A 13,598-nucleotide genomic window follows, 5' to 3' on the forward strand; every position below is an offset into this window, starting at 1 on the left:
CGGTCCTTGACCAGGGGGCCAGAGACCACAGCTTTGTCTGGCATCTGGCAGGCCTGCTGCACCCTCGAGATTCTTACCGACTATGCTGATAAGGTACAAAACAGCACCCTGAAGATGTTACATATTAGAACTAAAAGGCACTTCTAATTCAGGATCAAGCCTCTCTCATCAGTCTCATAATATTCTAATGAATCTTAACAGTTAATAGAACTTGCAAAACACTTCTTTCCCAGAAACTCTGGGCTTCTTTTGACTCCCATCATTCCTTTGCGCTGAAGGCAGTCAGTCACCTGTGAGGAATTCCCTCAGCTCTTTCCCAAACATGAAAAAAAAAATGCAATGCTCAGGCAAGACCAGCCCTGCACTCTATGTACCTTCAGAGCCTCAGAGATATTAGGGCAGTGATGACGGATTAGATAACAGGCACTTACAATGGGTGAAAATGGCAGATTTCACAGAGAACCAAGTCAGCCCTGAGCTAGGCATAATCTCGGCTCAGACCAGTTAATTATCGCTCAAGCACCATATTAAACTGCGGTCATACCAAGAGGTGGGCCACCCTGAGGCAACGTGCCAGTGGCTTGAAAGACTCCAGTTTCACACGGAGCCATGGGCTCTAGACCACAGGCCTTGCTTTTACCTTCAGTTGATGACTCTTCTAGGATGGCATCCCTTAAAGAGGACCAGGACTGCAGACCGGTATGTTTTTCTGCTACTGAACAGGACAACTGGATTCCACAGTCCTATCAGGCAGGGTTCGTGGACAACGTAAACTAAATGCATCATTTTTCCCCAAGAAATTCTCACTGGGCCCTTGCATGTTGGGTATCTGATTCTCAAACAGTGGAACTGGGATGCCCAGTTGACTGTTGGGGAGCAGGCAGGTATTCACATGGCCAGGGCAACAAATTCTGGAAGTGCAAACCCAAAACCTTTGCTTGCCCACGCAAGGACCGATTGTACTGAATGCTCATGGTCAGAGCTAGAATATCCATGATGTTTAACTTTGTTGGAGAGGGAGAGAGAGAGAGAGAGACACAGACAGACAGACACCTTCCACACCTACATACCAAAACTCCCTCATTCGACAGCATCTCCCGCAATTAGAAGTCACCTTCTTCTATCCAGCATGATGGGGGCGGGGCTTCCTTTCAATTCTTGTTCTACAAGCAGCCTAGCCTTATCGTCCATTTCCATTACAGATCCGTGCTGTCCGTGGGACGGGGAGCCTTTCCCCGGCATGGGACCTTCACGGGGGAGGACGCAGGCAGTGCGTTAGGGCAGGGCCCTGCCGTGGAAAGGGAGCCTCTTCCACCACCACCACCGCCGACTGTGTCTCTGCAACGTAGCTGTGCGAGTTCGCGCCCCTCTCCGGCACTCTGCTTCCTGAACCCGTCCGCCCCACAGAAGTCCAATTCAAACCCTCCAGCAAATCCCAGCCTCGACCTCGACAATCCAAGGCCACGGGGGGAGGAAAAAAAAAAAAGCTAAACGGCATCTCAAGAGTCCATTCCTTTTGGCTTTTCAAAGCTTCAAGCAAGAAAACAGAAACTTTGCCTGCGGAAAGCATTAGAGACTGCAAAATAAACGTCATGCGCACTGCTGAACAATCTTCCAGTTAACAACTCGGTTTCAGTTATCTATTGCAAGCACATTGTGCTGTTAAGTGGCATTATGTACCGTTTGAGAAGAAAGTAATTTAAAACCACTATTACAGAGAATACTATGAAAGCACTAGAATACATTGCTGCACATTGTTCATGACTGACTTTAGCTGTAGCCGACAAGAATCAGAGAGGAGCAGCAGCAAGAGACAGGAGCAGGGAAAGTGGAGAGAATCCCGAATGATTTATCATTTGTTTTCTAGCGAAAGCTTCAGAGCAGCAAGAAATACTGGGCTGCTGGGATGGATAGGGTATACGGCAGGGGTGGCCAGCTCTGGTCTTCAAGAGCCACACAACAGGTCCCGGTTTTCAGGACATCCATAATGAATATGCAGGAGATACGGCTGCACCCAACTGAAGGGATGTACATTTACCCAATCGCGTGCACATTCATTATGGATATCCTGAAAACCAAGACCCGTTGGTGGCTCTGGAGGAGCAGAGTTGGCCACCCCTGGTATCTGGTGTTGACCTAAGCAATGTATAAAGCTTGCTTATTTGTTGGAGGGAGGGCAAGAGAAGGGAAGATTATTTGTTGGGGAGATTTATATGAACGTCTGGGATTCTGAAAGGTCTGTGGGGATTGGAGGGATTGGTGAAGGTGACAGAAGCATTTTGAGCCTGACTTTCAAAAGCAGATTTTACAAAAAAGGAGGTGGTGTGGGAGTGGGACTTCAGCTGAATGTTCTGGTTGCGGTGGACAAGCAGGTCTGAAGTTATCCACATCAATTTTACTTGGATAACTTTAAACCTAACCAGGTATATTCACAGCGGGACTGGTTTGCCCCTGAATATCCCAGTCAAAGTTAGCAAAGTCAATTTTTAAACTAGTTGTGGGCTACAGTGGTCCGGATTTCCTCCATCCGCCAAGTTAAAAAAAAAAAAAAAAAAGTTGCGATGGTAGCCTAATCCCCCCTTCCCCTTCTTAAGAGCGCAGCAACCCTTCCAAACCTCCAGATGCCTCCCAGGGAATGCTCCCACTTCCTCCCGCAGGGCGAACTGCTAAACGTCGGCAGAGCCAACCGGGAGCGGATCTTCGACGGTCGTTTATTCCCCGCGCTCCGGCCGGGACTGAACGGGGATTGGTCGGCTGTGGGTGAAGCAGCCCAAGGTCCCGGACGGAGCGCGGGGAATAAACGAATGTCGACGAGCAGGTCCCTGTATCGGCACTTACAAATTCTCCCGGCAGGAGGAAGTAAGAGAGATTCCCCTCCTCCTGCTGGAGTACTGGGGAGATTCACCGGAGGGGGGGCAGAGTGGGAGTGTTTTGCCCCGATTTAAGGAGGGGAAGGATTGGGGGGGGGGGGGGCAGATCAGGCCGCTCCACAGAAACTTTTTTTCTTATTTTTAAAAACTTAAGCGGTGGAGGGGAGGGAGAATTGGACCACCATCGCAGCGACTTTTTTAAACTTGGGGAAGGGGAACAAGGGGGGAGGATCAAGGCCGCTACAGCCTACCACTTATTTTTCAAATATTCAGTAAGCTGGTGAGCGGCAAAGTTAATCAGGTAACTTTAGCAAAGTGTATTCAGAGGAAGATAAATTCAGCTGAATGTTCGGCTAAGGTTATCCAGGTAACCCTGCCCCTCGCCGGCCTACTGAATATGGACTTCTGAATGCAACCCGCCTTGTCCTACCAATGAAAAGGCGCATGCTAAATACATAAAAAGAAAACCCCAAATATGTAAATAGATATTTGGAGATGAAATGAGGATATGGCCAGGAGCCATATGGGAATGGGAATCAGAGGGATCGGCAACATGGAGGTTAAAGTCCTGAAGAATAAGGGAAGGGGAAAGACGAGTCAAAGGAGGAAAACCAGGAGTCGGGTGGGTGAGGACAGAGAAGGGAGACAAACAATAGCTAGCAGGAGGGATAGGAGTTGAGTAAGTGGATGGTGCGAGCCTCGAGAGGAGGAGGAAGGAGAGGGGGAGAACAGCAGCCTGACAACATCACTGCAGCCCACTGAGCAACGTGTGCGGGAGAAATGATCACCGGAAGCAGAGGAAAGCCAGGCTAAGTCAGATAGAGGGAATGAGGGATAAAGAGGTCATGAATGTAGGTAGGCAGGTATGAAATTAAGTGGGCACTCCGCAGACAGCGGGAGAAAGGGAGGAGGGTGTTAGAGAGGAGGTTGGGGATGGGTTGAGAGCTGTCTCGAAGGACCAGAATTGGAACGGATATCTCCAGCTGAGAGGAAGAGAAAAGATGCAGACAAGAAACTGGGATGAAGATGAGATACTCTCAGTAAGAGCGGTGATGACTGGATGAGAGAGAGAAAGCATTAGAGCCGTGGGCAAAGCAGAAGAAAGAATGGATGGGGAGCTGGAGAATAGAGAGAAGGGAGGCAGTGGAGAAGAAGACTGGGGAGGGTGAGGGGGAGGAAGCAGAGTGCAACCATAGGAAAGAAGCCAAGGAAAAAATGCTGCTGACCCGAGGCTGCCAGAATCACTAACATCCCATCTCACCTCATCAGAACTCGCCAGAACTACAAACCCAAACACTCCTCGTTGACCATGTAAGGACTTGGCAAGATCACGTTCTTGCAAAGCAAACAAAACCTTTTGTTGGATGTTTGAGGAGCTAACATTGGTAAAAACAGGGCGTTCTAGGAGCAGGACCGGTGCTAGTGCTTTTGCTGCCCTGTTCATACAATTACTGTGCCGTTCCCCTCCTCCTCCTTCTGTTTTTTTTTAAAACACAGAATTTTTGTTGTTTTTCCCAATTAACAAAACCCAGTCAGCCTCGCTCTGTCTCAAACACCACCAAAAAAAAAAAGCCTGTTCCCTCCAGAAATCGAAACTTTCAAAACTGACAACACCCCTTGAGCTAATCTTATCCCGTCACAGGAGCGATCCAAGATTCCCCCTTCTCTACCAAGTGGTATGTAAAGATGGTGCTGGGGGCCCTTTAACTGTACAGAAATCCATGCACTGCTGTGATGCCATGCGGAAAACCCTGTAAAGAAAACACACTTGGACCCCCCCCCCATAGGGTATTGGGCCTATTGTAACGGATGTAGGATGTGGCCCTCAGAAAGCCTTGGGTAAACTGAATGACAATGATATACAAACCTCTAATACCAAAACTGCACTAACTGCCAGTGCTCAAACAGTAACAACGCTAGCTATGATAAAGCAACACTGCAATTAGTGCACTAGCCACTAAATACACTAATATACCTCCTATTAAGAAAACAGAACAAAAGAGGCTGCTATAGCTCCTTATACAGGAGCTATATGCTAGCAGAATACATCACCTCGGTCACACCAAATACATAATCAAAAGACTATAAAGTATAAATAGAAATGTGTAGACAGAAAGCAAACTGGAAACTGCAACAAGCCAGACTCTGTATGTAATGCAGCGATGAAAAAACAGAAACATAAATCCTCAAATCATTTATCAAACAATAACATCAAGGAATATAAATCATATTAATAAAACCATACTAATAAAGAATATTTCCAATGAGCTGATGAACAGAATAATATCCAAGAGCTCATACAAAATTAAAACATTTTCCAAACAGCAATACAATATTTCAAAATGGCCGGCACATCAGACACCCAATAATTAGATGTAATAAGGATGGAAAAATCCCCAGCGCTCCATCCCTGAAAACTTTTTGATTCCAGGCAACCTGAGCTTGTCATGGACTAGTGGGGTAGCATGAACTCTCTTCACATAAACATATTATTTTATTATTTATTTAAAACTTTTATATGCCGAAGTTCGTTTGTACATCACATCGGTTTACATTTAACAGATAGCAAGGTTGACCAGGAAGAGATGAGAAGTAAAAGTTACATAAAATAATATAATCAGGTTGCATCCAACAATATAATGAGGAAAGAAAAGGAATTAGAGTTTAGAAAAGATAGGAGTTAAAGGGAGAAAAGAAAGGGAAAGGAACCTTTGCAGGCAGGCTCCCATTCACATACACCCACCACCCCCCCCCCAGGCAGGCTCCCATTCACAGCCCTTCACCCCCCCCCCCTCCAGGCAGGTTCCCATTCACAGCCCCTCCCCCCAGGCAGGCTCCCATTCACAGACCCCCCTCTAGGCAGGCTCCCATTCACAGCCCCTCACCCCCCCCTCCAGGCAGGCTCCCATTCACAGCCCCTCACCCCGTCCCCTCCAGGCAGGCTCCCATTCACAGCCCATCACCCCCCCCCCCCCCCCCTCCAGGCAGGTTCCCATTCACAGCCCCTCCTCCCAGGCAGGCTCCCATTCACACGACCCTGGTAGGCAGGCTCCTCATTGGGAGCAGAAGGGGAAAGCTTGTTCTTCTGTTCTTCCTCCTGAGCCTGCGCTATTCAAAACTCACGAGAATTGCACTCTCTCTATGCTGATTTTGTGCATTGTGAAATCAGCATAGAGCACGTGCTAGCTGCACATATTTTCAATATCGTGTGGTTTGCACAGCGGACAGGCAGGAAAAAGGACTCCCTCCCAGTGAGGTCCTCTTCTTTCTTCAGCTGTTAGTGGGATGGGGTTCACCAGTGGCCTCCTGGACTTTTCTTCTTTTTCCAGCTGCTGGTAGGAAGGGGGTCTCTCAGGCCTTTTTTCAGCTCCTGGTGGGCTGGGTCCACCAGTGATCTCCTGGGTTTCTCTTTTTTTTTTTTTGTGAGCCCTTCTGTCACCGCCCCCCGAGTGTTCACACCACAGGTTTCTATTCTGTTTGCTGCAACCACTTCTGTTCTAGTATTGCTAAAAGAAGCACGTGGTTCTCAAAATCCTACAAAACATCTACAGCTTTTCAGAAAAGCTCTTCAGGGTTCATAAAACCCAAACTTCTGCAGAGTTGCCTCATCATGACCCACAAATTCCAGATAGCACCTGCCACCACCCCTCTCTGTTCTCCTTTGCAATGCGTCTCCAACTAATCCTTCCTGGATCTCCCACAGTTTCAGCTCATGGTCTCTTTCCATCAATAATACGAGGCGCAGAGAAGACACAGTTATAGCAGATCGCTCCACCGGAAAGATGAAGAGAAAGTGGCCGCTCACCTCACAGTGATAACACTCCACATGGTAATCTTTGTCCATGGACACCACTCGAATGGTCTCTTCGGAGCCCTAAGGTAAAAAAAAATAAATAAAAAATACCCAGCGAGGAAAAACATGAAACTCCCATCAATACTCTGAATATTGAGACTGTCAGAGGCAACGTGTCAAGCAGAGGCATGGCTAAGGGGAGGGGGTCGGTCTGCCATGGGTCGCAACAGAGGGAGGGGTGCCATTGCCGCCGGCAGGAAGGTCGTGCAGCGGCACGGAACAGTGACGAGGCGGGGGAACCCCGCAAGCAGAAGCAAGGAGCTACAGTGGTAGAGGCCAGCAGTGCCGCCATTTCCTGGAGCCGGTGCAGTGGTAATCCAGGAGCCAGTGGCAGAAGAACAGGCCTAGCATTGCCACTGGCAGCCGAAGAAGGGGGAGACTGGCCCTGTGAGAGTAAGTGCCAGTTTATGAGGGGGTGTGCGTGTGTGTGGGTGTATGTGTGCCTGTGGGTGCATGTGTGTGAGATGGTGCCTGTGTGCGGGCCTAGGGGTGGGGATGAGAGAGAGGAAGCATGTGGTGAGTGGGGGTGAGATGAATCGTGTGTGTGTGTGTGTGTCTCTTTCACACACACAACACACAAGCTCCCTCTGTCTCTCACCAAACATGTATGTGTGGGAGACACAGGGAGCATATTTTGTTTGTGTCTGTGTGTGTGTGAACTCCTAGTTCACAACAATCTCAGGGTAACAGGTATAGAAAGTGGGGGATTTTTAAAATCCTTATTAGTTTTATTACTGGGTGTTATTTGATGTCTGCTGTTTTGAAATATTTTATCAAAGTTTAGGAAATTTTTACGTGAGTGTGTTAAATTTTAGACTTTTATCCAAGGCTGTGTTATGAACTTACGGAGAGACTAGTACTGCTTTTATTTTCATTATGTTTTATCAATGTTATTTTATACTTTTATTTCTATTCTTATTGTTATCTGTTTTCATATTTTCAGTTTAACTTACTTTTTATGGCATGTTTTATCCTAATGTTAGATTTTTTTTTTGTATATTGCATGAGTTTTATTATGAATTTTTGTATTATATTTATTTTTATATTTGTCAACTGGTATGATTGAGTACAGAATATCGGTATACAAAATATAAATACATAAATAAAATTTGTATAGGAACTTCTAATTATTGAATATTATTCCATCTAGCTGTTTTGAAAGGTATATTATTTAATATGCTTTTACTATTCTGATTGATTTATATTTCTTCATTGTATTGTTTTGAGGAATAGTGATTTTCTGCTTTTCTATTGTTGCACTGCATACAGAATCTGGCTTGTGGCTTCCAGTTCAGTTTTTGTCTGCATGTGTGCATGTGAGAGAGATACAAGAAGCGTGTGTGTGTATGTGTGTGTATGTGTGTTAGATTGTGAGGGAGACACGAGGAAGCGTACACGCTTCCTCTGACTCTCACCGAGCATGTATGTGTGTATGAGAGAGAAGAAACGTGTGTGTGCGCACATGTGTGAAACAACCTTAGGATGACAGATATGGAGAGCAGGAGATTTTTAAAATCCTTATCAGTTTTAATTATTGGGTGCTGTTCTGAAATATTTTATCAATGTTTAGGACATTTTTTAATTATATGTTGAGGGGGGGGGGGGGGGGGAAGAAGTATCCGCTCCAGGTGCCAAATACTCTAGGTACGCCTCTGGTGTCAAGTCTACGAGACACAAGTACACAAAAAATACATTGAACTTCTGTCTTTAGCTCTTCTCATGACGACATGACAGTGTTCTATTTGTGAAAGCATCAGTTCCCCGTGATTCTGAAGGTACAGAGGACAGAGCGTTAATTCTCTGTGTAAACAGGAGAACAAGGAGAGTTGAGTATTTATGACAAAGCTCCTGCTTATGTACTAAATGTCTTCACGGGCAAATTTAACTTCCAGCCAAGGCAGGGTATAAAGTTTCAACATGCACTATGCCTGGTCCAAGATAATGGGAACAGTCTGAACTTTTGACGCTGCCCTTTGACCTTTCTAATCTGATAGCGGCAATTTAATTCATGACATACCAGAACTTTAATTAGTAACTAATCCCCTAAGAGCATGGTAGAAAAAGAGAGAGAAAAAGTCAAGAGTAACGCGTGCAGGTGAGAGGACAAGACTCAAGTAACTTATGATCCAGGGGAGAGCATGGGATAAACTTGCTGCCTTTTTGTTTTTCATTTCTGCGTTCCAGCACGATAAAACAAATTTAGCACATGCTAAAACGTAGAAAAACACACAATTGTGGTTTTTTGGTGTTGTTTCAGGTGGGAAATGACCTAAAAAAACCCAAAACAAAAACATGGTGGTGATTTCCCCATCATTTCAAAATGGCAGACGCTGCCCCAAGAAAACCCTTCTTGGGAACTCAAAGGCGAATTTCCTGGAATCCTAGAGCCACTGTAGGATCATCCAAAGGCAGCAGAATGTATCCAAGCTCTGGGACAGATGTTACCAGCTGGCCTGCTGTGACATGCCACAGCCTTAAGTCTCTGTTCAAACTCACATATCAAGCACAACCTTGCTAGTCATTTACTAAAGGAATCTATCCATGCCCTTTGTGCCTGGTCTGGTGGCTTGCGCTCGGCCCCCAGCCTCTAATGGCCACCGCAGCAGCCGGACCTCTGCAGAGCCCGCATCACGAACCTTGGTTTAGAGTCAGGAGGTGGCGCTGCCATTTTGGCATGCACTGAGGGGGAGGGGGGGGGGAGGGTGCCACGCCTCCTCGTCTGTTTCACATTCTTTAGGGCACAATTTTCAGTAGCTCACCTAGATACAAAGTTCGCAGCTCGTTTAGTCACTGCAGACCTGGTAGATCATTTTCAAAGATAAAGGACCAATGGGGTTTTATTTTCTTTTGAAATTTCGCTTCTGTGGGCCCCTGGTGATAAAACTCTGCATGCAGGAAGAAAGGGTGTGGGAGGGAGCAGGTGCATAGATCTGAGAATTGGTTTTACTTCTCCGACCTCGACTCATCCCCTGGCCAGGTCCCCTTTTAGTGTGGCTAAGCGCAGGCATGCTTTCAACCCCGCGCAGAGGAAGGACATCTTCAAAGCCAGTTTACTGGGGTGAACGCCAACCTCTCTATGGGGAAGTTTTCAATGTCTACAACTTGGGAGGAAGTCCGTGGGTACTTTGTGCCAGTGGACTTGTAGCATGTAGCTCACAGTCTCAGGGATCAAAGCACCCATGGGCACTTGTACCTGCTTTAAAAAAAAAAAAAATCTTTCATGGAAAATGAGCAGAGAATTGAAAATGCCATCTCCGAGTGGTATTTTCTGCCTCCCCCCCCCCCGAAACTCAACACACTCCCAGAATCGCTGCCTCTATCCATCGTGGAATTTCAGCTGCATCGAGGAAGGGCCGCTCACCCCCTCCACCACCCCCTACGTAGGGAAGATATGCACACGGTTCACAGCGTGTGTACCTCCACCTGTGGGACGAAAAGGGTGCTGTCGGGGGCCAGGGCTGGGGGGTTAAGGCAAGGCCCGGGGAAGTACAAGCCGGGATTTCATTTCGTCCCTGCAAAGCACCTGTGGTAAATTCTCCCCCTCCCACCCCGAACCCGGCCTGCTGCAGGATTTTCAATGTGAAACCCTGCAGGGAGTTTTCCTTTGGAAAATCGAGTTGCAGACCGGCAGGTACAGAGTGCACACGGTCTCGTGAGCACCGCAGGAAGTTTGAAGCTTTGTCTCAGAGGGGCGGGTGCGTGCGCATAAAATCGGCATACACGTGCACAAATAGCCTCTGTGCGCAGTAAGCGAATTCTCAGACGAGAGGGAGTACACGTGTTCTGTCATGGTCACTGCCGTGCGGAAAGGCGCGCAGAGAGAAAGAGGGTGGGTTTTGGAAGTAAGCACACGCTTCACGGATTTTATAAACAGAGTCCGCACAGACCTCGAACATGGGCGCACGCTTTTACCCCCGCTAATCTGGCTGCAGATCTGAAATCAGACATCTCCTTTGTCGGCAGATTTTGGAGGGGGAGGGCGAAGCAAGAGGTGGAGGGTGCGGGTCCACTAGTGGGGATCTCGGGTGAACTGGTGCTTGCAGATACATGCACAAGTATTTTCCTAAACAAGATACACAGCCCATTTTCTAAAATCTCTGCCTCCGCGCAAAAAACGAGGGTTATTACAGGCACATGTTGCAGTTATTTTGCCATCCTCAGCACACTCGAAGCCATCGGCTTTACCCAAGTTATCACCTCCCCCACGCACAAAGCAGGGCACACCCTGGACCTCCTCTTTGTCAACTCCAGCATTAGCCTACCCTCTAAACCACACTGTACCCCTGTCCCATGGTCCGATCACGCTATTGTCAAATCCTCCATCTCTATAAAGATACCCAAACCATCCAAATCCCCCTCCACCACATCTTTTGCCTACAGAAAATCCTGCCCCAGTGGGGACCTCACTTTAGCCTTTGCCAGCTCTTCTCTGAAACTCAACTGCTCAACTCCAAACACAGCCCTAGACTCTTGGAGCCACATCACCTTAGATATTGCAAACAAACGGTGCCCTATCACCACACATAAAACTAAACTATCTGCAAAAAAACAAAACCCATGGTACTCCCCAGACCTCAAACTAATGAAACATGAGCTCAGGCAGAAAGAACGCACATGGCTTAAAGAACCATCCCCGCAAAAAGCATCCATATTCAAATCCTCACTACATCTCTACAGGCTAGCCACCCTTAAAGCCAAACGAGACTACTACGCCCTAAGAATCCACGATTACAAATATAACCCCAAAGCCCTCTTCACCTATGTTTCTTCCCTTACCAAACACACATCCCCCCCCCCAATTCCTGACAGCGAAGCCAGCAGCAAATGTGAAGAACTGGGACGCTACTTTCATGACAAAATCGCAACCATCCTTCTCCGATTTCCCTCTACTCCCTCCTCGCTCCCAGCTGCTACAGGCACTGACCCACCCTCGTCCTCCTTTAACAACCTTGAACTCGTCTCATCCACTGAAATCACATCTATCCTCAAAAAGATGAAACCTGCGTCTCATCCATCAGACACTATCCCCACCAAAGCCCTCCTCACCATACCTGACATCATTTCCAAACCCATTGCAGATGTTATCAATTGCTCCCTCTCTTCAGGCATTGTCCCTGACCCACTCAAGCATGCTGTGGTCAAACCACTGCTCAAAAAACCTGCACTTGACCCCAAGGACCCCGCCAACTTTCGCCCTATCTCCAATCTCCCTTTCATCTCAAAAATCATGGAGAAGGTCGTCAACTCACAACTTACAGAATTCCTTGAAACTCACAACCTTCTCCACCCCTCTCAATTTGGCTTCCGTAAACACCTCAACACTGAGACCCTCTTACTTTCCTTGACTGACTACTTACTCAGGGGAATGGATCAAGGTCACAGCTACCTTCTTGCTCTACTGGACATTTCAGCAGCTTTTGACACCATAAATCACACCCACCTCCTTGCCCGCCTAACCGACATTGGCCTTTCTGGCACAGCCCTTAAGTGGTTCTCATCCTACCTCGACAATAGGAAATTCCCCGTGAAAATAGGCAATGCTGAGTCCTCCCACTACGCCCTCGCCCAAGGAGTCCCCCAAGGCTCCTCCCTCTCTTCTACCCTCTTTAACATTTACCTCACCCCCTTGTGCAAACTCTTATCAGAACTTGGCCTCAAATTCTTTCTCTACGCTGATGATGTGCAAATCATCATACCCATTCAAGGCTCCCTATCTGACACCCTTGAATCCTGGGGAAACCATCTCGCTGCCATCAACTCCTTACTTACCAACCTCCACCTTGCTCTAAACACTGCCAAAACTGAACTCCTCCTCATATCCCATCACCCCCCTACTAATCCCGCACTCTCAATTGACTCTGCTATCAAGATTCCTCATGCACAGCCCTGCGCAAGAAACCTGGAGGTCCTAATCGACCAACAACTGAACTTCAAAAAACATATCAGTGCCAATACTCAAAGAGGGTTTCTTCAAACTTAAAGTCTTAAAAAACCTGAAACCTCTCCTACACGCTAGTGACTTCCGCACTGTCGTCCAGGCTACACTGGCATCCAAGATGGATTACTGTAACTCCCTCCTACTTGGCCTACCCTACTCCTCCTTAAAGCCCCTCCAAATGCTACAGAACACTGTAGCCAGAACCCTCTCCAACACTCACAAATACGACCATATTTCCCCTATACTGAAGGACCTACACTGGCTCCCTATTCCCTCCCGCATCCTCTTTAAATCCCTGACCATTATTCATAAAGCCTTATATTCCCATCACTCCAACTGGCTGGCAGATCCCCTCCAATTTGCCTGCTCGAATCGACCGAAAAGGACCACTAACAAAGGGTCCCTCCATGTGCCATCCCTAAAGAAAGCGCACCTCACAGCTACAAGGGATCGGGCGCTCTCCATTGCTGGACCTATGCACTGGAATTCACTCCCAACCCACCTCAGACTTATTTATTTATTTATTTATAAATTTTTATATACCGCCGCTCATCAAAGATATCACGTCGGTGTACAGTGAACAGGAACTTACGCCGGAGCGTTTTACATTTAACAGAGTTATATAAGCGTTATACAATTAAAAAAGGCAAGTATATAAATATTTGAACATAAAATAAGTAGAATCTTTTAAAAATAAAAAACAGAACTATCATTTAGTTGTAACTTAACTGAGCTGAATTAAAACAACACTATAGAGTAAAGAGGGTTCAAGGAGAATAGGTAAAAGCTAAGGGAGAGGGTTAGAGGGTGATAGAGTTCTAAATTAGAAGTGGTAAGAGGAGAGCGATTGTGCTAATCTTAGATTAGGAGCAATTATATGGTAGGATCATTAGAGTAGGAGCAGAAATAGGGGAAGTTAGAGATGGTATATAGACAG

The 13,598-nt window shown here is 46.9% G+C and overlaps 1 protein-coding gene across 3 annotated transcripts in view; it reads right to left on the minus strand.

Annotated features, from left to right (window-relative positions):
* Positions 1 to 13,598, minus strand: part of WTIP (WT1 interacting protein) — a 162,542-nt gene that overhangs the window by 5,844 nt on the left and 143,100 nt on the right. For all 3 annotated transcript variants that reach the window (XM_029608374.1, XM_029608373.1, XM_029608376.1), the window contains one exon: positions 6,676 to 6,744. In XM_029608374.1, the coding sequence (XP_029464234.1) occupies positions 6,676 to 6,744 (69 nt within the window). The remainder of the gene's footprint in view (positions 1 to 6,675; positions 6,745 to 13,598) is intronic.

Source organism: Rhinatrema bivittatum, chromosome 7 (genome assembly GCF_901001135.1).
Source record: "Rhinatrema bivittatum chromosome 7, aRhiBiv1.1, whole genome shotgun sequence".
In the NCBI taxonomy this organism is placed as follows: domain Eukaryota; kingdom Metazoa; phylum Chordata; class Amphibia; order Gymnophiona; family Rhinatrematidae; genus Rhinatrema; species Rhinatrema bivittatum.